The sequence below is a fragment of the Semicossyphus pulcher genome, unplaced genomic scaffold (assembly GCF_022749685.1).
Source record: "Semicossyphus pulcher isolate SPU_LCO1_2020_fin unplaced genomic scaffold, fSemPul1.0.p SCAF_17, whole genome shotgun sequence".
Taxonomy (NCBI): Eukaryota; Metazoa; Chordata; class Actinopteri; order Labriformes; family Labridae; genus Semicossyphus; species Semicossyphus pulcher.
Genome location: NW_027211681.1, coordinates 20442096 through 20468954, shown reverse-complemented (window position 1 = coordinate 20468954; position 26859 = coordinate 20442096). Strand labels below are relative to the sequence as shown.

Here is a 26859-nt window from a genome sequence, read left to right as displayed (position 1 = left end):
CTTGGCTGGGCTGGTGAAGTGTGTATGTCTTTACATGGTAACGTAAGTTTTGTTTCACTTTGGAGACTTCAGAACAAATTGTTATCTCTTTCTCGGGTCTGGACGGACTAAAACATCTGAACTTTTTCAACTTTTTGAACATTTCCCGGCTTTGTTTCCTCCATCCAGACTGTTTATTGTTGATGGCGCGGTCTAACCAAGATGGACTCGGGTTGTCTGCCGGTTGGAGACTAGATAACGTTTTCTCCCATTACATTTAAATGTAGACTTTGTTAAACTATCCGCTCTCAACGTGTTACTTATCAGCTGGATGTAACCGGACTGGGTCTTTTCCACCCCAGAGGTCACATCCTATAATGAACATTTTCCCACAGAAGTTTCGGTGAACTTTTCCCACGACTCGCCATGTCGGGAGTGGTCCGCACCCTGAGCCGCTGCCTGCTCCCGGCCGAGGCCAGCCGGGACCCGGGCAGCAGCAAGGAGAGGAGCCGGGAGAGGGACGCGGCGGAGGAGCGGGAGGCGAAGCGGAGGAGCCGGGAGATAGACGCGATGCTCGCCCGGGAGAGGAGAGCCGTCCGCCGGCTGGTGAAGATCCTCCTGCTCGGGGCAGGAGAAAGCGGAAAGTCCACATTCCTCAAACAGATGCGCATCATTAACGGGCAAGAGTTTGATAAAAAAGCACTTCTGGACTTCAGGGACACCATCTATGAGAATATACTGAAGGTAAGAACAATGTTTAATGAGAAATAAACAACATGAGGCCTGCAGACCAACTTTTACAGCCCTGAGTCCAAAGTTTGGACAAGATTGAAAATCTTTGCTGTCAACTCCTGTTTCCGGATTGTTGCTGTGTTTAAAGTGATAATTTACTTGTTGATAACTTATAAAACCTATCTAAGAATGATAAATAACTCATGTTAAACTTAGGGATGTGTGAGAAACTGACATTTACTGACATGAGATCTGATCTGAGAAATGAGCCGATTAATCAATTAGTTTTTGGAAGTTTATTGACTAGGGCTAAATTAACCAATTAGAGAAGTAATCAATAACAAATATCATGACCAATTAACCATTTAAGCACATTTAAAAGAAATTTAAGCCACAATTCATCAGGCCCAGCTTCTGAAATGTGAAGATTTTGTGCATTTCTTAGTTTAGTTTATTCGTTTATTTGACAGGGGCCATGCACAAAAACAACTGGTTGGCCAGAGTTAGCTATATAGCTAATTTACATCTGTGGTCCCTTGGCAGGAAGAACAAAAAAACACATTACAATACAAACAGTTAACCATGTTGGAGGACGGTTCCCTACTAAGGTTAAAATCAGTGATCACATGACTGGTTTGCCATGTTTTAAGTTTTGTTTTAAAAAGGTACAGTCTCTGATTTGGGTGGGAATTGAGTTCCACCTTTCTGTTGCCAACTTTTCTTCATCTTTAATGATAGAAAACATATTATATTTGCGCTTTGTTCTGTTTTTCAAACATGTAAGCCAACAAGAAGATATCAACAAAAGCTATCATAAACTTTGATGAGTAGTTTTCATCATTTCTGACATTCTTAGATCAAGCGATCGATACTTAACTCAGAAAATAGCAAGCAGATTAATCTATAGTAAAAATAATTAGAAATTTAGTTGTAGCTCTAATATTGACATTTTTATCCCACAGTTGAGGCTAACTCACACACACATTCACTCAAACACACAAAGGAGTTTGTTGACATAGTACATATTTTTATCCACAAGTCTGGTGTGTATGTGTATTTCTGTGTGTGTGTGTGTGTGTGTGTGTGTGTGTGTGTGTGTGTGTGTGCGCGCGCAGTCCCTTTGTTTGCTGTCATGGCTGGGCCTCCTTCACCAGCTAACAATACCAGACTATTCCTGAGGGATGAGCACATCCGCCCTGAGTGCCACACAGCCCAGACGAGGATGATAAGAGCTGCACTTCTTGCGCAGACAAGGCAGCAGTGTACAATAGCCTCCCCTGAATACCAGCATACAGTGGCGGTGCTGTCTCGGCCCATATCACGAACACAAGCCCCTCCTCAATACACACATCTCACCACCACTTGACCCCCAGAAAAAAATACACAATGCGTCATGTGCAGGAGGAAATAGGAGAGGCAAACATTGCGAGTAATCTCATGACCTGCCCACATTCAGAGATATAAAGTGAAATGTGCATTTGAATCATCCCCTCCCTAATGTTGTTCATCAGCCTTAAAAGGTTAGGGTTGCTAGTGGCAGTTATAGACGACTAACTGGTCTGTTAATCGTAGTCCAACAATGATGCACTCTTTAAATTGTCAGTAAGTTTGAAAAAAGTCCAAATTTACGTCTTCTATTTGCTTGTTTTATTTAATCAAGAGGCTCAAACGCCAAATGATGAAGCATCAAACAACATTAAGACTATTATTTCCATCACTGATTACTGGATTATGTTATGGACTAACTTATTAAGACTATAAAATATCAGAAAATATAAAAGGGTTCATCACAATGTCCCAGATAGGAAGTTGACTTCTTGCTTGTCGTGCCGACTGTCTGATCAACTGTGAAAACCCCAAAAGATTCTGTTTCCTGTCACTGAAATTGAAGACAAGCTGAAACCAGACCTCTATAGTCAGATAAAGTCTGCATCAGATTGTTCCAACTGGAAGCTTCTATGTATTGTATGATGTTTACATTAGAGGTGGGAATCGCAGGGTAACTCGCGATACAATGCGCAGCCCACGATAACGATAATATCATGATACAGCGATTCTGCGATATTTAATATATTTCAAGATGATTACATAACAATATGATATATAATGATATGTTTTTGAAGCCTGTACTGCACTTTGGTTAACTGTGGTTGTTTTACTATATAAATAAACTTTGATTTGATATAAGATAAGATAATGATTTATTGATCCCCAGAGGGGAAATTCAGGATATCTGATAAACTGAATAATACAAAAAAGTCCAGGATTCATGATTTTATTCACTGCAATTTGGTGTCAGTTTCCCAGAATTTGACATAAACTGAGATGAAATTCAATATGTAAATTGAATTTACATAACTGTTAAACAACTGTAAACAAATTAGGACTTTGGATTTGAAAGCGGCTGGCGCATCTCTTAACTTCTCTGCTGTCCGACATGAGCCAGCTGTCTTCTTCTTCTTGTATCTTGCTGTCAGCTTCTTCTTCTGCCAATTAATTTGCCGTTCATGTCATAAGCGCCTCCCCGAGGAGTCATGAAGTAGTGACGCGGTGAGTCAGAATCACAGGCAAATCTGTTTAGAGCGCCGTATATTTGTAAATTAAAATATTGATATTTGGTGCCAGCCTGTCGATTATTGTATTACACAAGTCAGGCCGACGATATATTGCCGTATCCATAAATCCGTAAATTATTCAACACAAAGACTGTGTATATTTGAGGCTGCACCATCCCATTGAATACAAGTTGTATCTTGTGATACCTGACATATTTGATATCATCTAGAAATGTGGGTTGCACAATGTTTGGCTGCACAGCAGGGGGGTTGTAGTTATTGACTCATCGCAGGGTTCTACGCACACCTGTCGCTGCAGCACTCATTCAGCTGTAAAGTAAACTGCGTTTATCATGATTAAAAGCCGGGATCTGTTATGTGGGATATAACCTGACCAGCAGTGTGTGTGCTTTGAGACGTTGGTGGATGCTCAGCCTCACCTGCCAGGTGTAGACAACTCCCCCTCTTTCATGGGAGCCTAATGATAGAGAAGCAGAACAAAGCAGGGAGGAAGGAGGGATTAAACAGGGAGAGAACACAGAGGTGTGCAGCATAATGAGGATTATAAAAATAAATAACACACAGGCTGAGTTCAGGTGTGGTCCCGCTCTCTGAAGCTCAGTTATTATACCTCCAGTAACGGACAAATCTCTGCTATAATCCTTTTCAAAGTGGGATTATTAATTTCTCAGGAGTTAAAGTGGAACTTAAAAACATCTGTTAAACTTAATTCTCCCTGTTTGTTGCTCATTAATGCTTAATGAAGTGTTTTTCCCCAAACGTTAATCAATCAAGGAGGATTAGCCAAGTTCACTGTTAGAGCAGCTTCTTAATCTTATACAAACAGGACAATTTACTGATGTTTCTCACCCCTTTATCTTCCAGTTTCCTGTCATTTTGGCTTCAGGTTGGACAAATCCTCTTATTTCAACACTTTTTCCGTCACTTACTCATCCGGTCCATTTTTAGAAGCTTCTTAATGCTTGTCATTTAGCTACTGAAGCCTGAACACTCAGCAGATTTGGCATCCTTCGAAACATAGGCATTAGGACGAGATAAAGTTGTGATAAAGTATAAATCAGACACTGTTTGTAGCGTCCTAAACATACCAATCAAAGAGGTTTGTTCTTCTGTTTGTTGTGTGACAGTGCACTGGAAAGCAAGGGATGTTTTCGGTCTCTAAATGTCCTGAGTGGACTTAAAGCAGGCACGGTGTATCAGTTAAATAGTGATTATTAATTAAAAAGAGCTGTGATTTGTCGACTGCCGTTACGATAATCCCATTAAACACATCATGACTGTGAGTTCATCAGATGTTCATGTTTATCTGGCCTCATGTGGTCAGACACTGAGGCAAGAGGAGGTCCTGTTTCAAAGTCTGTTTCCCCTGCAAGCCTGTGCATCGCTCTGCTTAAAGGTGCTCTTTTAAAGGTGCTTGTCAGAAAGCATTCAAGCCCTGCACTGCACTGTGTCCGACCATTTCGGTAACCTTCTTAAAGCAATAATAATATCTCTATGTCTCTCTTTCTTAATTTGTGGCCCAGCATCATGTTGGCAATTTCAACACAAAAGAAACACTGTATTCAAACCATAAAACTTTTGATATAAAACATGCTGATGCCACAACTCCTACGAACAAATTATCTAGCATCCCCAGCCCTTTACAGAGAGAGGCTGTGTCTTTTAGAGGACACAATCCTCATAAGTATGTCCCTTTGGAGCATAGGAAAGTCAGGCAAACCTACAGGCTCACTGAGACCAAAGCATTTGTGCGGTTTCATCAGCTTGTGAATTCAAACTTTGTCATGTTTATCATCTCTGAGTCCTCCTCAAGGAGATTATAATTTAAGTGTAAACACAAGGGGAAAACTGGGATTAGGGAAGATACACTTGAGCTTGGAATAGGAATTGTTTAGTTGCACTTTAACACCTGAATGGCAGCTGATAACACTCCACCATAACAAACATAAAAGCATCTATAAAATGCCCTTTGAGCTGTAGAGCAGCAAAATGACAGCATAGACTTTCAGTATTTACCTGCAGTCTAATAGTTTAAGGTGAGATATTTATGACTGTTAACAATCTGGATGCAAATACCTCTCAAATACGACACGGACATGTGATGTTGTTTGACTGAATAAGTTGACAAGGATCACCTGATCGCGGCAATAAAAAATAATTTCCAGATTCATACACTATTATGGAAAACCAGTATTATCCTTCAGTCATGGGCACAAGAAGGCTGAATTCCTACCAACAGTCTGAGGGGCCTTTAGGACAGTACACACCTTGTTATGGTTCTAATGTATTTGTTGTGTGGGCTGCACGGTGGTTAGCGCTGTCGCCTTACAGCTAGAAGGTTCCTGGTTCTGGTCCGGACGTAGCGGGCCTTTCTGTGTGGAGTTTGCATGTTCTCCCCGTGCGAGCGTGCGGGTTCTTCCCACAGTCCAGAGACGTGCTCGTTAGGTTCATTGGTGACCTTAAAATCGCTCGTAGGCATGAGTGTGAGCGTGAAAGGTTTTCTGTCTCTGTGTGTCAGCCCTGTGATTGACTGGCGATGAATCCAGGGTGTAACCCCGCCTCTCGCCCAAAGACAGCTGGGATAGACTCTAGCCCCCCCGTGACCCTGAAAAGAATAAGCGGTATAGACGATGGATGGATGGATGTATTTGTTGTAGAAATGCAGACACACTTACTGACACTTACTATTATTGAGCGACAAGGTGGGTTTTCATTAACGATTGACCTACCTATTCTTTGAATAATTAAGCAAGTTATCATTTGGTCTATAAAAGGTCAAAAAAGAGTAAAAATAACTGCTCATCACAATTTATCTTAGCCCAAAGTGACGTCTTCAAAATGCTTTTTTTGTCCGACAAACAGTGTAAACAAAGACAAGCTGCAAAGCCTTACATTTAAGAGACTAAAACCAATAAAGGTTTGATATTTTTGGCTTTTTTAAATACGTGTATTGCTTTATTAGAACATTCATTTAGAAAGAAAACAAACACAGCAGAGAAACCCTCCCGCCCCCAGACCCAAAGAATGAATATCGATGTTAAAAACAAGGGAGGAAATACGCAGCAAGGTGGTTAACACTGGACACACAACATTCGTCTTTAAGTACTGGGTCCCAAATCTTCAAAACTTTTTGCAATTATTTTCCTTTCAATCAATGAATCGATGTATCTTCCTCTGCTGCTCTAACCAGTAGGAGCAACATGCAGGCACACAGGAAGAGAGACAGACAAACGACAGAGGATTATGCAACAAATACACAGATTGGTAAATTGATAAGGTTCAGGGTTTGCTCACAGACGCAAGAACTGTAGATGATTACATGAGTGCATGTGACTCAGAGCGCACTCACACTGACTCTCTGTTACCGCACACATGCTGCTGTTCTCTCTGCATGTGTGTCACATTACGGCTACATGTGTGTCTTTGTGTTCAGCGCTGGTTTGGTTTGTCAGTCTTTACTCATCTCTACTGCAAAAACAAAGATCCATCAGGTCTGCCAAAAAGCCTTAAATGAGGGATCAGACGCACTTAGTCACAAAAGAGCATCATACACACACACATAGTAGCTGCATTAGTGAGAAATTCATCCGTTACAACTTGCTTTTATGTTTATCTGATTGACTCTTCACACCCACAGCGCCTGTCGTATCTGTCTGAAGCTGTTCTGAGGCGTCTTCCACGTTTATTCCTCTCTTTGGTTCGTCTTTGTAGCGACGGGGTTGAGCTCGGGGTGGCAGCTGGGCCTGTAAAGTTCACTGACTGGGATATTAAGCTGTGCAAATAAACTTGAGCAGACTTGACGGTGACTCACTGACACACACACACACACGTATACTCAGAAGCCTTGACCTGCTGTGACCTTTGAAACACTAAGCAGTCTGCTGATATTGTTTGCTGCTGAGGCCTCGGTTGTTTGGATCAATAAAACAGCAGATTTTGAACTTTAAAGTTGTAATCTCGAAGATTTTCATGTAATAAATGTCTGTTAAGTCACTATCTATCGCCTAATGAGGTAACACAATAGTGATTGAGCCTATGGCCCACTCATGGAAGCCTTTGCATTTGCAGTATTACAGACTGGGTGTCTGTGACGCGTTTTCCATCAGCCAGCAGTGGTTGGTCTGCCAGAGAGGGTAGGCGGAGCTAAGCGGCTGCTTTTCCGCTCTCTGCAAGTGTTGCGAGTAAACAGTAATCTACTACGGCTGAACAAACAAATAAAAGATCGATGACTACAGATACAACTTCAAAAATAAGTGAGAATCCAAAGAAAAAGAAACAAACTCGACGCTCAGATGAAGCAAACAGTCTAAAAAGGAAAGCGACCGTCAGCGAGGAAAATCAAGAGTTACAACCGGAGCCAACCGTGGACGTCACACATGAAACACTGTCTGGATATCTTGAAGTGTGCTCCCGCAATTACCATTCATCGCCATAGGTGCCGCCAAAAAGAATGAAACTGAGATCATTGAGATTACAACTTTAAGATGAGGGAGTAAATAAATGAAATTAGATAAAGATAGATGGAAGGATCACAAAATTTTTATCAGTGTATTTATTTGTCACTACTAATTTAAGATCTTATTGCATATTTAAACTCTCATATGAAATGTATTTGTTGTCTGTATGTTGCTTATTTTCATGTTTTTTATGTACAAGCTGCTCCAATCCAACAGCCCCTAGTGGGATAAATAAAGTTAAGATTTTTTTTTCATTGTCTGATTGATTTAAGAAAGACTTAAACCAAATTTTCTGCCCATCAGATCAAAAGATTTTATACTGGAACAAATTTTAATTAAAAGGTTTAATTAAAAGAGAGAGACAGAAAAGGAGAGCCAGACACAGAACATTCAATATCTTTCCCTCTCTAAGTTGGTTAGTTTGAACACTCAAATGAAGACCTCCCACACAGATCAGACCACATGTTTCTCCTCAGAAAACCACCAGCACACACACACACGCACATGTCTGCGTGTGTCTGTGTGTGTTACTCCATGTTTACCAGTAACGCCAGACTTCCCCAGGAAGCAGCACATGCAGTATAAGTTTTTTCTCCCTCTGTGTGGTGGGTGAATATTGCTGACATTATAAAAAACGCAGCTGTCACAACCCTTCACCGCACCCGGGCTCATGTGCTCTGCTTGTGTGTTTTCTGCAGGGCATGCGCGTGCTGGTGGACGCGCGGGACAAGCTGGGCATCAGCTGGCAGAGCTGTGAGAACGAGAAGCAGGGCATGCTGGTGATGTCGTGGGAGGGACGAGTGGGCGGCTCGGGGGTCGAGCCCAGTGAGTTCCAGCTGTATGTGATGGCACTGAGCGCGCTGTGGGCGGACACGGGGATACAGGAGGCCTACGCACGACGCTCCGAGTTCCAACTGGTGAGATTATACCCATAACACAGTTTCCCCCTTTATTTCCCTTTCAGTTTAAATGTTTGGATACAAATTTCTGCTGCCTAGACATGAGTTTTGTCCAATGTAGAGTAACCCTCCAATACCAGTGTGATAAAACCCCGATATATTATTATCTTAGTGCTGTATACTGACCTGTATGAATGTGATATGGTTGTTATCATTGCTGAATATCCTGGCTTACTACACTGAAAGACGTGAACTGTATACACACTGACGAAGTTCCTAACGGATAAATGAAGTTATTTAAATTGAACTGAAAGCGGCTCACTTAGAAACAAGCTAAGCTAACGTTAGCGGTAGCTGGGGCCCAGAACCTCTCTTTACGTCATGTGTCCGCCAAAGAGCGTTGGAGATACCCTGATTTTAACGTAACTTTTTAAACTTTACATGAAAAAAATACAACCTCAAATGTGTGATGGGGTCGCTGTGGCTCCGTGGTAGAGTCGGTCGTCTTTCAATCGGAAAGTTAGAAGTTCGATACCCAGCTCCTTCAGTCTACATGTCAAAGTGTCCTTGGGCGAGACACTGAACCCCAAACTGCTCCCGGTGGCATAGTCATCTGTGTGAAGGATATGAGTGATTGACAGCTGAGCACTTGACATAGCAGCCTCTGCCATCAGTGTGTTAAAGGGTGAATGTGACACGTGGTGTAAAAGTGGTTTAAGTGGTCGCAAGACTAGAAAAGCGCTATCTATGTACAGTCCATTTACCATGGGGAAATTGCTTGCAAACATTTTGCTAGCTTTGACTTAGGTTACCCTCTCTGTTAGCACTGTGCTGTTGAGGTTTGCCAATGTCCCATGTGATGATTTACCTGGAGTAAGTTCCTCTCCGTAACTCTTAAACAGCATTTGCGAGTCGCAGCCTTGCTATGTATTATTGCTGAGTAATGGTATTGGATCTGCACTAGTGCTGTCAAAAGATGACGTTCTGTTATTTCTTCTGAAAAAAACACACAGGTTCGAACTATTTGAATATCTCTTTTTGCGCAATATGTCCACAATAGGCCGTACCAATACAATGAGACAAACTTGCGTGCAAAGATATATTTATTTATTTATTATTTAAACATAAACATGCAAGAGATAAACAAGAGATAAACACAGGCTTCCTACACCTTGCAAAATAAACAAATAAAATAATGAGGTTACGGTTGAACAGACACTCAGCGCTCCAAGCGAGCTGTGCTGTGACAGGTGTATTTATTAAACATAAACATGTCTGTTCCGAAATATGGTTGTTTTGCTGGGGGTGAGAATCTCTCTCTCTCTCTCGCTGGCCTTGCTGGGATTTGAATCCTCCGCCATCATTACTACGCGCCACGCGGTTGTTGTTTTAGCTCGTTTCAGCTAGAATTAAGTTAATTATTAACATATAAAGTGACGCTGTGTGCATTCAAAGATGCTCCGTAACCAAGAGAGTGCGTACAAGTACAAATGGGAACACGAGAGAGCTCGCGAGGCAGCCGCGGTAGTGCTGATTTTTTCCCACATCGAATATTAACTTTAAGAATCCAATATCCGTTTTTTAGTGCAATTCGGTTATATATTCGAATATTTGTTGACAGCCCTGTCATTATGGTGTATTATGGTATTGGATCCGCACATAGACTAACATAGTTGTTGATACCCACGCTCACATTTCAGGCTGTATCTGAAGCACCTCTAAAACTGTTATTGGTATCGGAACAACTCTTAACCCTTAAGTAGCTTGGAGGTCAAACAATCAGTCATTATTTCATCTTTATCAATATATTGATTCAGTATCAGTGTGTTCCAACTCCCAAGTCTGTATTAAGGATGTATAAGGTTATACTCACATTTCTTATACATTTCTCCAAAAGGCAGAAGTTTGGGTGTTTTTGGACAAAGTTTTGCAGCACAGTGAGAGGTTGTTATGGTGCCTGCTTTTAAGAATAATGTGGGTGGATGACTGACAGTGCCTTGGGATGTTTTTTTGTATAAATCCGCATCTGGAATGATAAATGAATTTCTTCGTCTTAAAGGATAATGGGATGCCAGAAAAATGTAACAATAACAAACCATCCTTAAAAAACGTCTTACACAGCTCATGCAGCAGTTGAAGGAATCCTACTACTCTACGCCGCATGTCCCGAAAGTCTTTATAAATCTAAATGAACCTCTTACCCTTAATCCCCCCATGACTGTCCACATTAAAAACCAGCCTCCCGTTTATTCACTGACCAGGAGTCATCACCAGTCATAGATTACTCACCGGCTGACCTGATGCTTCACAGTTAACTGTTCAAAGTATCCAAAGAGCGTCCAATGAGTGACCGATCATGACTCAACGTATTTATCGGTGTGAAAATCTAAAACGGCCTTCTCAAGTAGTTAAACATTTCTTCTTTAAAGGAAACATGTTTGGGACACATTCTTACTCTCCAATATTAAGTCGAATTTCAAGTTCAGTTGGGAAATGATGCCAAAAAAAGCAGCCATTTACTGTAAATGTTTTTGCAGTCTTCATAGTAACTAATTAACCAGATCAAGAGTCACAAAAATCACAGTAACTGGTTAATATCAGAGATGAAGAGGAGAGAGGTCACAGCTCTCTGAGTGAAGCCTGTGGAACTATTTATTGTTTTATCGTGTAACTTATCTCTCACGTTTTTTGTTTGGAGACGTTCCAAAGATGTAATTATTTTTCTCTTGACTGGAAGTGGAGCCGGTGAAGCGAAGCCCTGTGGAGTTTCATCTGCCGTGTCACATTGCACTCTTTTTTACATCGAGCAGACGGAAAACAAAAGGCAGCGTTTTTGATTGAAAATGCCCCAAAGAATCTTTCAAGCAGGATTTGATAAAAGGACATTTTCACTTAGAAAAAGATCAGAGGAAGGTGAGAAAGCCTGACATAATTTTCATCTACTTCCAGTGCTGTCTTCACTGTTTATTGAGCACACCGTGACTTGCAATGTATCCCTTGCTTTTTATTTTTGCAGGAGAAAATTTAGTAGATCAAAAGGGACAAATTTATATCATGTGAGTTGCTCTGTGAGAGCTTTTCTCTGCTGTTGTGCCAGTTTATAATTTAGGCCAATAAGAGAAGCATATTCCATGATTTAATCTTGGTGTAGCTGTAAAGCTGGGCTTGTAAATATTTTGTATTAACAATGGATCAAATGACTGTGTGTGAATATGAAAGGAATCTCTCGTAGCAGACAATGATCACTTTCTCTGTGGTTTCCATCAGCTCTGAGGCTCTTTTGTAGCATCTTTCAGCTCATTGCCTTAATGCTCTTTTTGCTGATATCTTAAAAGCATCTCTGGTTGGACCTGTCATGTGTGAGATAAGTGGCATGCCTGAAAAACAGGAAGTGAAGGACATTGCCAGGAAACTCAAAGGGACATATTTCGATGAATAGCAAGCAAGTAAAAGCAGAAGCTTCACTTTCAAAATCTATATTAAAACAGGCACAAAGCAAGACCATGCTTTACTTTTCCCCCCCAAGATATCTGAGTTCATCTCTCTCTGCTGCCTCAAACAAACAGCTATTTGTTCAAAGCAGCCACTTACTGTGGCTCAAAGAACAATTTATGAACAACAGAGCAGCTGGAGAACCACTTGGTATCACGAGCAACTCTACAAAAGTCCACAAATCTGCTGCGAAGGGCCAGACAGACTGTTAATGACAGCGAATGGTTCAACAGAATGTCATGAATGATCACTAACCACATTGTCAACATAGCGAATGTCTCACAGCAGCTGGTGTTGTCATTAGAGCGGCTTGTGTTGGCTGCAGCAGATAGTTTATTTGTACTGTTTTAGATGTGACACAGCAGATTTACTTTCTGTTCAGAGCTGAACGTTTGACCTTTGACCACATTTATCAGTGACAAAACAATCTGGAGTCAGGCTGAAGCCACTTCGGGCTCGCTCTCACTTAACATACTGTAAGTGTGTGTGAGACGTCAGTGCACAGCTCCGGGGCAGCCTGCCTCGTCTTATCTGGAGTCGCCGTATGATAAAGCTCCAATGGCACAGCTGCACAGGCTTTCAGACATCTTCGTGGCTTAAAGGATAAGGCTGGTGATATTCAGATTTATTTGGTATCGTCATCAAATTCTTTTTAAAACCAAAAGCTACATTAAGTTCAAGTATTGTCTGCAAAGCCTGATATATCTTCTTCCCCTGTGCCTTAGAGCTGTGTTGTTATAAGAAACTTTTAAAGCACATCACTGTTTCGTTTGGCGACATTGGCCACAGTACTTTAAATTTGTTTTAAAGGAAAATGTTCAACCTTTAAAACTTTTTGACTTGAGATGACCCAGAAGACTTTATTACTTTTTGGTGGTCGTGGGATTAACGATTGCTCTTTAAAGCAAATAAAACATACCAAAACAAATCAGGAAGGATATTTTTTCCAGAGTTCTATGTTCCCCGGTTCAATATACCCTTTATATATCAAATAAAGAAGACCTTTTAAAGGGTTTTATGTCTTCCTTTCTTTATATGCATTGAATTGCTGATATTCAAAGCGAGACGGTTAGCTAACGGTTGTAAGCCCTCTAATAAGCACAAAGCGGAACACTTCTCAATATTTGTTGAAGAATTTCACACTTTTAAAACTTTAACAAAGTATATACTTATTTAATAAAAAGCAACTACAAACAAAAAGGCACAATGTAAGCCCACAAATGTACATAACTGAAAATGCTGAGTCATACTGCTAGCTTACAGCTCTGCTAGCTACCAATTGACACCTCGTAAAATAACAGATGTAAGGAATCATGTCTCATCTCCAACATCAAAGAAGTCTTGTACTTAGAGACAAACAGTGTCCAAGGCAACAATGTAGTTAGATAAGTGTGCAGCAGGAGAAGCAGAAGCAGCCTGTCCCCGACCACGTGTATCTGGTTCTGAGGGAAGGTCTCTCCTTAAAAGGTAATGCTAATAAATAACCAGGAGGCAGCAGTATCAAAAACATTAACTGAACAGTTTAAAATGTACTTTACAAAACTGTAAAGTCAGCCCTTACCTGAGAATATGAGACCCAGGAAACATGGGAATCTTTTTACTGACTAGCATGTCATGCTAACCTTGCTGTTGTTGTATAGAGCTAAAGGAAATGTGACTAAGGCTAAACAATGTATCACGACAAGCCCTTAACAAGCTACTGCACTCATTTCTTCTTTCTTTTTTAATCCCCTTCGATGACAAAACTGTAAAAAAAGATCTGTCATTAACTACTATTTCTCTTCATACATGCTAACTCAACAACGAATTACAGACTTATACATGCTACGAACAACAAGAAGTTGATACGTTAGCTATCAAGATGCCGCAGAAGCACACAGTTCTGCTGTTAGCTAGCATATTAGCTAATAGTTTTCTTTATCGCTCCAATTTGACTGTTTGACTTTAGGTTCCTTTTGACCACCAGACTAAAATAATCCCTTGTAAACTACCTGCTTAGCACCAAACAGCAGACAGGCACAGCTAGCAACTAGCTGGTTAGCATAAAGGAGCATATAAACAGTCAGATATTTCCCTCATGAGCTGGGGGAGTCCAAAAACAGAGATAAAAGATTATAGTTAACCCTGGGTCTACTTTCTGTGTTTGCTTTTGTTTGGATTCCTGTAAAAACAGGAATCTATTATATCTATGATATATCTATATATCTAGGACATCTATTTGGAAAAATACATAGTAAGTTAATGTTGTTGGCCCATGTATTCATTATTTTGCTTTATTCATGTTTTTCAAGAGCAAAGAAAGCATGACATAGAGTCTGAATTTGATAAGGCAGAGTTTAAAATATAAAAGAATTCCCCTTTTTCGCTGAATGTGAAAATAGTCCCCAAAAATTCACAACTATCTTATGTTGCTCCTATTAGCTGAGAACTACATCTTCCCCCTCCTTTTAAGTAAAGTGTACAGGCTATTTGAAACACTTTCTGATGATTTACAAATTCGGTGGGAACACATTTTCTTCAGGGATATATGAACCAAGGAAGTGGTGGTTTTGGTTTTTTCATTGGACTTGTTGACAATAAGAAAAATAAACTGTAACATCAGCCTTATCCATTCAAAGTAAAGAAAACCAAAATGTCTACTGTGGTGTAAATGTGCTGAGTTAGATATCTCCACCTCCCCCTTCTCTCTGCTCTCTGAGAGGTTTTCCGGGGATACCACAGTCAGCTTTTCCCAGGCACGGCTGGAGCTGGGCCACAGGCTGACAGGGAGATAGGGGAAAGAGAGAGATGGAGTGGAAAGTAGAGAAGAAGAGGGGGATGAGACAGACGGAGAGAGAGAAAACGTAGTGAAGGAGATAGTGGACGGAAAAACAAACCGAAAGCAAACGCATGCAAGAATCTTGTTTACTCGCAGGCCTCTCTGTGTTCCCACCACACCCAGATAACACACAGTTTGATATAGGATACAAACACCAAAATCAGGCCTGTGTGTCACGCTGTGACGGTAAGCTGCTGCTGTTGTCTTCAGCTGCACACACATCCTGAGTGAAGGAGGTTTAAGGTAACTGTAAAGGGAACTTTGAAGCCCTTCGAAGATGTAAAGAGGCTATAAATGCTGGAACACACACACACACACACACACACACACACACTTCCCCCATGTGGTTGAGTAAATGAGATTTCAGCCTGGAAGTCTGCCGCTGTAGCACGCTGTGTTAGCTCTAATGTATATACATTATGTAACTTTATCTATGAGTGTTTGAAGAGTGGAAAAATCTGTCTGTATATTCTAGTTTCTTGGTTTGGCTGTTCTGTTTCTCTCTTTAGAAGTTCTTCTTTCCTAGCTTCCTCACGTGTGAGATACGTGTTTAAATCTGTGATGGAGGAGGAAACATTGTTCCCTTTTTGGTCTTATTTTCATGTTATCATCAGTTTTTATCAGTTTTGACATCATTGTTCTCACAAAAGTGATCACTTGACTGGAAAAATCCATACAACAAAAGTACATCTGAAGAAGTACAAGTAGCTTAGCCAGATTATTAAAACCTAGTTAATAATAATAATCATCACAATAAACTTGTTTTTAATTATATAGCAATTAATTAAAGCAATTAAAAACAACATTTTGAATAGAGAATAATGAATAAAAGAGAGTTTATTTAAAGACAAAAAACAGAGTGGTTGCACCCAAATTGCTGATCAAACATAAAGAAGGTCAAAGGTTGGGTCAAAACTTCTGTTTTTCTTCATGTTTTCCTCCAAGTAAGCTTTGCCTACCTGTCTCTTTTATAATGACCTTGATTTTTATAGGCTGGGAGCCAGGTCCAACCCCCACTTTTTTCAAGAATATTTAAGAACTAAAAGCTTTGTATGATTGATCACATATTGGTTCTTAACTTAAAGAAGTTGCAGAAAGCTTCGTAATTAAATTAGAGACAGAAAATAAAAGATCAAGATAAACTTTACTGTCCCACAGGTGGGAAATTTATCTTGGGCTAATCACCCATGCTGCAGCCATAAACAAAGAGAACAACAACAAAACAGAATACACATGATACAACAAAACAGGCATCAAAATGACCCTGGTGTTAATAAGAAATATCAGTGCCAAATAGCAACTCTGAAGATAAATACATAATGAGCAACATCAAGTGCAACAGTGAAACCCTCTGTCCTTTTCGGGCTTTTATCTGCCACTGTTTAAAAGCTTAGTCGACGCGGGGATAAAATAATTTTTGAATCTGTTTAATCTGCAGCGAGGAACTCGAAATCTTCTACCAGAGGGTGGCAGCTCACACTCCCTTTGCAGAACGTGAGACGTGCCACTGATGAGCTTATTGGCTTTTCGCAAAAGTAGCCTGTTGATAAATACTCTGCATGGATAAGTGCTCTTTAACACCAATGATTTTCCATGCAGTGTGAATCAATCGAATAAGTTTACCAGAGGTGACCAAACCAAGCTGTGATACTGCACCTGATTAGACTCTCTAGCACTGCCTGATAGAATATCATCATTAATTCGTTGTCGACGCCATTGACTCTAAGACGACGTAAAACATGCAACCGTTGTTGTAACCTGCAACAGAGGTTGTCAACATATCAGAGGTTATCAACACGAGAACCTCACCTGAACAACAACACCAATGTCAGCTCTGAACTGCACTTGTCAAACAGTTGTGGCACACCCAGGAAAACATGCCAATACACCTGTGGCCACACACACACAAACACACACACACACGCACTGCAGAATGTGAGCTTATTCAGGTCTTTGCTGTGATAAAGCCCCTAATCTGCCCATACACGCCATGAATGGAGACATTCCTCCTGCCTTACTCAACTCACACACACATACACACACACACACACACACACAGAGCTACACTTTACTAGTTATAATTCTGCATAACAAGGGGCTAAGACTCATCCTTGGTGCAATAAAATGAATTTATTCTGATATTCAGCTTTATGACTCGACTGCATTGACTAATCAGGCTCCTAAATTCTGCTGATGGCAGTTAAAGCCTCTGTGGAAAGGATCTGTGTGTGTTTGTGCTCACATGTGTGTGTCTCTGTCTCTGTTTGCGTATCCCTTCATCTCTGGGAATTCCCCTCTCCCTGCCTTTCCCTCCGTCCAGCCCCTCCTCCTCCTGTCCACGTCCAGCCGAGCCAATCAGAGCGCCCCGGCTTTGTGTTTCCTTCTGCGGTGACACTGTAGGTCAGCGGCGGGGTCACGGGGTCGCATCTCACCAGCACAGGGGTCTCGTTTCCTGGTTGTTGTGCGACATGTCAGGGCCGACAGAGATTTATTCCGCAGCCCGAGAAAAGAGTTTGTTCCGTTACTTTGGGAGCAACTAAAAATCTGCAGAGTTTGGGGGAAGAAGTTGTTTTTCTTGTGGGTTTAAAGAGGAATAATGGTTTATTGTTGTTAGTTTCAGATGTGTGCATGTGTGTGATAAAATGATCTGTGTTCTGTCCCAGTTGCTAATCCCTCCCTCCCCCGTGTCTCTCCCCTCTGTTTTCACACACACAGCTGTTTCCTGTTCAATGTGTGTGTGTTTAAGAGAAAGAGGGAGGAAGAGAGAGATTCTGTTTTATAGTTTGAATGTGAATCATCAGGATTTAAAAGTATAAAGAGGAGGTGTAACTGAGCTTGAACCAGTTTTTACTGCTAATCAAATACACACACCCCGCAGCAGCTGTGTACATCCTGCTGCCGTGCTTTAAAGTGCGGACCTCTGCTGCCGCTGTTGTTGCTCCCACGTTTCTCTTCTGAACAGTATGAAAATCAATTAGCAGCTTCTGTAAACATCTCTTAGCTGTGGGATCCATTACTGTGAAGAGAATATTGCCGTAAAAACCACATTACTGCTTAACAATAGACAACAGGAAGGAATATAGACTCTTTACCCACTGTGATGAATTACATAACTCAGATTTCAAGAGTCTGCTAATTGTAAGGACACTGTAAGGAAATAAACACAAACTTAACTTCTGCCTGAAATAAGAAACACAGCCCTAAAAAGCTGTAACCAACAAATGCAGACCACTGTTGTGTACGCATGCACGAGTTTGATGCTACTTTGTGCTTTGGCTACGTTAAACTTAATGAGGGTGTCAAGTAATTTGAGTTTTAATAGCAACATTTTGATAACCCTACACTGTGGTTGCCTTAATGTTATCAAGCTAATGTTAGCTAGCATACCATCATATTCAGGGGCTGCATCCCTCACAGCAGCATGTCGAAGGATGTCCCAATTCGAAGGCTCCTTCAGATGCCGCCGACAAATGCATCCTCCTTTTCCCGGGCCACGAAGGATCCATCAGGTGCATCGTTCGTGGCCCAACGTATCCCGAGATTCATTGCGCGCCAATTCAAACAAGATGGCGGACTCTCAAGCGTGAAGAGAGGAAGAGGAATAAACTTTTAACTGTAAAAGTTTTTGGTTTCAACTCAGTCGAATTGCTTGCGATACTAATGTTTAAAAAAAGGGGCCTTGAAACAAATGATCTTTGATATAATAGGATAAGTTACATGTTGTTAGTTAGGTTCCCTAGTTAGCCAGCTAGCTACCGGTTGCTAGGCGACGGGAGCAGCAAGGGTAAGGATCAGCTGGTGATGCAAACAGGAAATCCTCTGTAGACGAGACCGTCTCATTACAGTTGGCTTTAGCGGTCTACACAGTTTACAAATGACTAATCCTTCATAGACCGCATCCTTCAAAGGATGCAGCCCCTGAATTGACACACAGCTTATATTTTATTAATGCCCTGGGGACCAGCTATAACCTGGGGTAGCTGGCTAGCTTCATCATGAACTCAGTGGAGGTTTCGGTGGAGGGGCTTTTCTTTTAGCATCTCCAACAAATGCAAATAACATCAGTGTAAAACCATGTTTTTAAAGAGCCTATTCTGACATTTATATTACATAACACATACATGTGGGGCATTCATAGAGCTTAAAATGAGGGTCTGCTGATTGATGAAATTCAGGGGACACCCATTACAGATGTTGGGCTGATTTTAGTTTCATTTTCGGTGTCGGAACGGATCCAAACAAGCTGAATGGAGTCTGGTTCAGCCTGGTTTAGAAGATGCAGACACTCAGAAGATAACATCATAAGATCCATCCTTCCCTCCATTATCTACAACGCTTATTCTGCTCAGGGTCTTTGGGGGGCTGGAGCATGTCCCAGCTGTCATTGGGAGGCAGGATACACCCTGGACTGCTCGCCAGTCAATCACAGGGCTGACACACAGAGACAGACGGCCTTTCACGCTCACACTGAACTAAAGGCAATTTAGCGTCACCAATGAACCTAATGAGCACGTCTTAAGACTGTGGGAGGAAGCCGTAGTACCCGTACCCGAGCATGGTTAGGACATGCAAACTCACACACAGAAAGGCCCACTTCATCTGAACCGGGATTCGAACCAGGAACCTTCTAGCTGTGAGGCGATACCGTGCAGCCCGCATCATAAGATGCGTGGGGTTTTAATGATCTTGATAGATTTCCTCCTGGTAAAGTTGCTGCTTGTAATCATAAAGATTATTATAAACATGTGACTTGAATCAGGACTGTCGATATTGAGCAGTGAGAGAAGTATGACCTGAAGTTTCCTCACGTCTAGCTTTAATTACAGCTCTCAGACTCTGTGGCAGTGTCTCTCCATTCACCATCTCATCCATATTTAATGTTTAAATGTTATTAATTATTTATTTTGATCTATCAACAGCTGTCTTACTGTCAGGACTATAATAATCTGTATGTAATGTGTGGGATGTCTTGTCTTTGCAGGTTTTATTACCCTGCATAAATATATGTTGGCTTCTTCTTCTTCTGGGGCAGTGGAACAATGACATATTATCACCTTATAAAGCAGTTATAAGGTGTTAGCTAACGGTTGCATATCGACACATCTTGCAGACAGTCGTGGTTGTGTTCCCTGCATGAATTTATGAATTGTGAATGTTTCACTTTATTCCTGGTTCCACTCCTGAGGGAAATTTCTGCTTCTTAAGCTGCTAAGTGCTCCGTTATGTTCACAAGCTAGCTGCTAGCTCCGTCATCCTGCTATTTAGCGCTGCACTGGCAGAGTACAGCGGGTTTATTTGAGGTTATTCCATAAAAACAAACGATGCTGGTGAAACAGGCTTGATGAAGGCAGAGTTTGTTCGCCGTTAAAGCAAAATAGTTCACTTATATCCGCCATGGCTGCTAATTCTCTTGTAAAATAAAACTACTAAAGGCGTGTTTGATTTGTTTTCAGTATAAAAGTATTGAGTAATGCAGCTTTAACATCTGCATTCACTGAGAGAAGCTGATCTATAAACAAACAAGTAAAGCAGATGTGGTTATGAAGCGTGCGTCACATAAACAGAATCCACTTATGATCATTTATGTCCCCTTAGTCGCTTCGGTCCAAAACACTGTTCTGTTTGTGAAGCCGGTCCGTGTAATAACTTACCGAGTCGCAGAGTTTGTTGTTAAAAAATATGACGGGATGATGTAATTGTGTTTGATCTCATGTTTATTGTTGCTGATCTGGGAGAAACCAACAACTGATGCTTTATTAAATCAGTAACCGCAGAATGAAGCTTCCATGAAACTGAATTCAAGGAAAGAACAGGTTCTGATAATCCAATGAAGTGATTTAGCCTGATTATTTGGGACTTTCATGTTGGATTTATGTAAGATATAAATGATGACTCACTCCTATTCTGTGGGTGTAATGATTTCTTTCTTTTCCTGTCTGCAGAGTGAGTCGGTGAAGTACTTCCTGGATAACTTGGATCGTCTCGGTCAGCTGGTGAGTCACAGCGATGAGTTACATTCTGAGTCCACTTCATTTGTCTTCACATCTTTATGAGAAACTGTTTATATCTCCTCCGTTTTCAGAGCTACATCCCCAGCAAGCAGGACATTCTGTTTGCGAGGAAGGCCACTAAAGGCATCGTGGAGCACGACTTCATCATCAAGAAGATTCCTTTCAAGATGGTGGACGTCGGAGGTCAGAGGTCGCAGAGGCAGAAGTGGTTCCAGTGTTTCGACGGGATCACGTCGATACTCTTCATGGTTTCGTCGTCGGAGTACGATCAGGTAGCGTTCAAGCACACAAACATTTCTCATCATGTGAGGCTGAGATATTAAAAGGTTGGCCACGCAGTCTGATCAATAATCGCTTAAAGAGTTACGAAATGGACTAAAAAGATCAGGAAGAAACAACCTCTGAGATCCACACAAAGCTCTCTTTGTGGTCGGTTGTGGAAACTCGATTGTTCCCTCAGTCGTGGCCGCGGTTCAAATCAAGAGTCATATGATGACGACTGAATCAGTAATTGGTGCAGATAAAACCTGAATAAAAACATTGACTATTGTGCGTGTGCGTGCGTGTGTGTGTGTGTGTGATACCAGGTCTTGATGGAGGACCGGAGGACGAACCGTTTGGTGGAGAGCATGAACATCTTCGAGACGATCGTCAACAACAAGCTGTTCCTCAACGTGTCCATCATCCTCTTCCTCAACAAAACAGACCTGCTGGTGGAAAAGATTCGCACGGTGGACATCAGGAAGTACTTTCCCGAGTTTAAAGGAGACCCGCGCAGGCTAGAGGACGTACAGGTACACACACACACACAATGAAAACAGCACTGTCTTACTCCCCCCTACTTTGTATGAACCCAGTGTGCTTTCATGCACCGCACATACGTTATGTAATTGAGTAATTGAGCATGAATACTTCACACACACAAACACAGAGGCTCACAGTCGGTATGTTTTTATGCACAAAATCATCATATGTCCATCATATAACATAACCTTTCTCATACAGTGGGCATGAACCTGCTGGTTTAAACAGGAATAACACTGCTGCACATGGCATGCTGGTTTAGAGGCTACAGTCCTCCGTGGCGTATGTCTCCCACACTTCCTGTCTTTAGCTGTCCTATAAATAAAGTCAAAAGCCAAAAAAAGAATCTTTAAAAAAAACAAAAAAACACTGCTGCACATGGGAATTTGCAAATTGCGTGAATAAAAGATTTCCTGCTGTACAGGTAGAAAGCAGTAGCATTATAAAACACAGAATATAACTGTACAACAAGCTGCAAACATATACAACAAGGTTAGCAATGCCTGTAAATTGTTATCCATAATGGTGTAATTGGAATCAGGGCTGATTTTTTCCTCCGGGAAAGAGTGACATGATAGGAGCCTACAAATCAGGAAAGTACATGTCAGGACGCAAAGCTGGATGTCTGTATCATCAGCTTATAAAGTCTCAGTTTTAGCCTCTGAAACAGGGTTTAGCAAAGCTTCCAAAAGTTTCTGTTTTTCGGGGTTCAAAAATTAGTGCGGAGACTAAACAGCAAAAGAGTAAAAATGTGGTTGGTTTGGTCGGTTGTGGAGATCTTGTCCCCTCCCCTCCCATGCGAGAGTTTAGACCGCCTTTGGGTGTGTCTTGCTTCACACTGAATTAGATCATCACCTTGATTGGGATGTATATAAGATGACACCGAACATGCTGTGAGGAATGCACGCAGCTGAAAATGTGAAGATTTAAAGGAATTGATTCACATTTACAGACTTATAGAAACTAAGTTCGGCAAATATGTGTACAAACAGAGAAGGCCATAACTTTGCTTGGGATCTTTTTCTTACACATTTTAAATGCCATGACACAATATGACACCTCTGACGTATCGGAGAGTTCACATGAAATAGGCAAGAAAAAATACTTTCTATTCATTTACATTTTATAAGAATCCTATTTTTGTATTTATTTGGAAATATTCAGAACATAACTGTTTCTCTGTCTAAAGTTTGAGAGCAGATTAGAAACCTCAGCCAAGAGACGGACGGAAAAACTCTGGCAGTTAGAACCAGGTTTGGTCTAGTCTCCTTGTTGATTATAGCGGCAGGGTTTCTCATATACAAGATGACTTCAGATAAGAAATCAGATGACCATAGAAAGTAAGTAACTGTCTGTGTCCCTGCTCTGCTCTTTCCAGGCGTTCTTGGTGCAGTCGTTCAGCCGTAAGAGGAGAAACCGGGGGAAGCCGCTGTTCCACCACTTCACCACCGCCATAGACACGGAAAACATCCGATTTGTCTTCCACGCCGTCAAGGACACCATCCTGCAGGAAAACCTCAAAGACATCATGCTGCAGTGACCTTCACTCTGTTCTTTAAACTGTGAAACGATGCCATGAATGCGGGCCTGGAGGACTACAGAGCAGGCCTGCTGCGTTCTGACGCTACAGCTCGTAAGTGCACATTAACACTGACCTGTGGAGTCGACATACAGTGTGGATTAAACTGAACTCTGAACCTGTGGAGCCATGAAAACTGTGGCGCTGTTGGCCTACCTGTGGAAACTGTGAGGGTCAGGGAGGACTAGACCCTGCGTTTAACCTGTATAAATGTGTGTATGCTGGAAAGACAGTCTCTTTCTTCTTCCTGTAGCTCTTACGTGTCATCGCCTTTGTAAACAGGTTAGAAAATGTTTTTAAAAAGAAGAAAGAAAGGAGAAAAACACCAAATACACAACCTGAGCACTGAAAGTGTGTTTTTCTCTGATGTATATATATATATTAATGACAACCCTGTCACTAAACAAAGTCAGACTGCTGCCGGTTTAAGCAGGAGGGAAAGAAAGAAAAAGGAAAGTTTGGAGCGAGCAGAAGAAGAAGAATGCCTTGTCCCGATGTACACGTGATCGCGGCAGAGGGCTGAGGGTTTGGGCTCAGACTGGTCATATGCTGTGTTATGTGATAAGGTTGCACAAGTGTTCCTGTCAGTGAACTTTAAAAAAGAAAAGAGATGAATCTTTCTTTTGGTTTTCGCCGTTCTCTCTATCTTTACCTCTCCTCCCCTGCCATCGTACAAGAGATGAACAGCTGCAGATAACAAGTCCTCCTTCTCCCCCTCTCGGGCACAATAGACGGATTGTTCCTCTCCTCTCTCTCCAGCTGAAACAGTACACTCTTAAATTAAAGACTCTTTTAGTTTAACACACACACACACACACAGACACACACAGCTCCTGTTGTTGCATGAATTGTGGTCCATCTCTCAGTTTCCCATCAGTAGAAGTACCCACAATAGCCTCGCCTTAAATTTAGCCATATCATAAATATCCCTTTTACACTCGGGCTTTCGGTTACACCACTTGTTCCTCTTCTTTTTTGCAGTAAAAGTGAAGGGGACACGGCAGGGTTGAACTGTAAATTACCTTATTGTCATGTTGCCAGCGGCTATTTTGGACTTCTTTATCTGGAAGTAAAAAACTAAAACGAAACTGCAGCAAGTGACCAAAACAAGCCAAAATGAACTAAAGCATTATGCAGATGATGCACTGTTATTCCTGTATTTTCTGGAAGTATCTCTCTAATAATAAATCAACATCCATTTGTATTAGGTATGATTTATAGTCAGTTACACCACAGATTAGATCTTCTGTGCTGCAACAACTATCTATAAATCCACAAAATTAATTAGCAACATTTTTTAAAGTCGTTTTATGGCCATTAATCCAACAAACGTGCAGGCCCCCCCTTACAAAATAAGACAACTTGCTGTCTTTTCTCCTGAGTTACATCATTGTGAATTGAATGTGTTTGAATTTTCCGACTATTTGTTGGGAAATTCATTTTAAGCTGTCATCGTCTCTACTGAAATGTGTCACACTTAATAGGATGACTGTTTAATATGAAAGGGGTTGTTCACGGTGATGATCCTGCAGGGGATTGACAATAAACACTTCAGTTCCCCTCAGCCACACAGACTGTTTTAGTATCTTTCACCTCTTTGTTTTGGTCGCACAGCCCCTAAAAATAGTTCATTAAAGCAGCAGGCAGTGTTTTTCAGAACGAAGATAATTCACACTTCCCTGTCCAGCAGCAAACGCTGGAGAATTTAGCAGTTAGAGAACCAGTAATTTATCTCAGGAGTTACTATGGTGTAGAAGGGCCATTGTGGGTAAAATAAAACAAACAAACAATAAAATAATGATCCGGGTGGGGTTGTAATATGTAGCGTAAAAACTCAAAAAGTTACCAAAATACAGCGTTTTTATTTAAAGTATCCCGTCCCCTCCTTATTTAATGTTTGTTTTAGTTTTTTACCTGTAATGGCCCTAACTTGCTGTAGTACAAACCACATCTAAAAGTGGTGTGAATGTTGATATAACACTCATGAGGTGAACAGGAACACATGGACTAATAAGAAGCAGCTTTCTAATTCGATTATTATCCATATTATAAGTTAATAATAAACCTCACTGGCCACTTAATTAGGTCTTTTACACCTGCTTGTTAGTGCATATTTCTAATCAGCTAATCATGTGGCAGCAACTCCATGCACAAAAGCCTGCAGACGTGCAGAAAAGATTCAGTTGTCAGCATGTCAGTGTTGTTTACATCTTGTTGCAATGCCCCCAGGTGGCTAAAAAATCACCGGTATAATCACTAGCTGCAGCCCTAGTTCTACAGTGAGAGTTAGCTGGCAATGTAGCATAAAGAAAAAGTGCTGCTGCATTGGTTAGATACTACGGAAGCCCTAAGCGGACATGTATCCATATCTTTTATTTACTCGGTTTTCCAGTAATCCGAAATAATTTACGGTTGTCTGCTCGAGTTCCCGACTTATTTATCTCACGCTGCCCCACTGTGACGTCACATGATCAGAACTCATATCTCCAGAGTTGCACAAAGCACAAAACAAATATAGAAACAGGCTGAACATGCCTCATTAGCGTGGGAAATGGCAGCATGGCATGTTGTGGTCTGTGACATCACAGTGACTATTTCGTTTTCTGGATCGCCTTGAAATAAATCCATTATCACGAGATGACTAGCGTTGTTATCTCGAGATAATGAGATAAATGCGTCGAGATTCGTCACCACGGGAAAACAGAGTAAATACAATGTGTGGATGCATGTCCGCTCAGGGCTTCAGTAAGATACAGTTTAACATCCCACGACGCACTGATTTATGATGGTGGTTAAACCGTTCACTATCTAAACTGTTATCTGATTATAACGGATACCTGCCCGCCAACCAGAATCATATGTATGAATCTGAACCCATGTGCTTCCTCCTTTCCTCAGATCTCTTCCTCAATAAGATGTTTAAGTGAAAATAATGATGTCATTCCCAACGAGCATTCTGGTACGCAGCAGTAGGACACAGCTTGACCGCTCCCCCCCACCCTGAATATAAAGAACCCCCTCCATTCATGAGCACTTCCACTCGGCTTATTATCATACTGTATTAAACTGTGTAATATGTATGTGTTTGTGTTTGCATACTGACTTTTTGTGCATGTTTATACATCTTGTACATAGAATACTGTAAGTATTTGACTGACACTGTGTGTAATGTGGTAACCTTACAATACAAACACCACTCTGTCTAACAGTACCACTGTAACTGCAGCGACGCTGCAGCATCTGTCGTTAACTAACCTACCTTTTTCCACTCACACAAGTTTATTTGTAAGTTTCGTCTTTGCACTGGAGAGAAAAGAACCACAAAAGGAAAAAAAAAAGAAGTCTGGGAAAAAAGAAAAAGGCAAAGAAACAAATAAACAGGCGGCTGACTTTGTAAGTCGAACAGGATGGAGGCCGAGGATGAAAAGAGGGAGGTCTTCTGCTGTTATGTTTTTTTGTTTCCCAGTGCCTTGGCTCTGTGCTCTGTGGTGAAATACACTGCCGTTTGCTGA

General features: G+C 41.3%; 1 protein-coding gene across 1 annotated transcript; it reads left to right on the top strand.

Annotated features, from left to right (window-relative positions):
- gna12a (guanine nucleotide binding protein (G protein) alpha 12a) lies at positions 1-26859 on the top strand. Its single transcript, XM_069665280.1, has 6 exons — positions 1-723; positions 8443-8661; positions 20896-20946; positions 21036-21236; positions 21552-21758; positions 23147-26859. Exons 1-6 carry the CDS (start codon positions 406-408, stop codon positions 23306-23308), a joined length of 1158 nt encoding a protein of 385 aa, XP_069521381.1. The 5' UTR covers positions 1-405; the 3' UTR covers positions 23309-26859.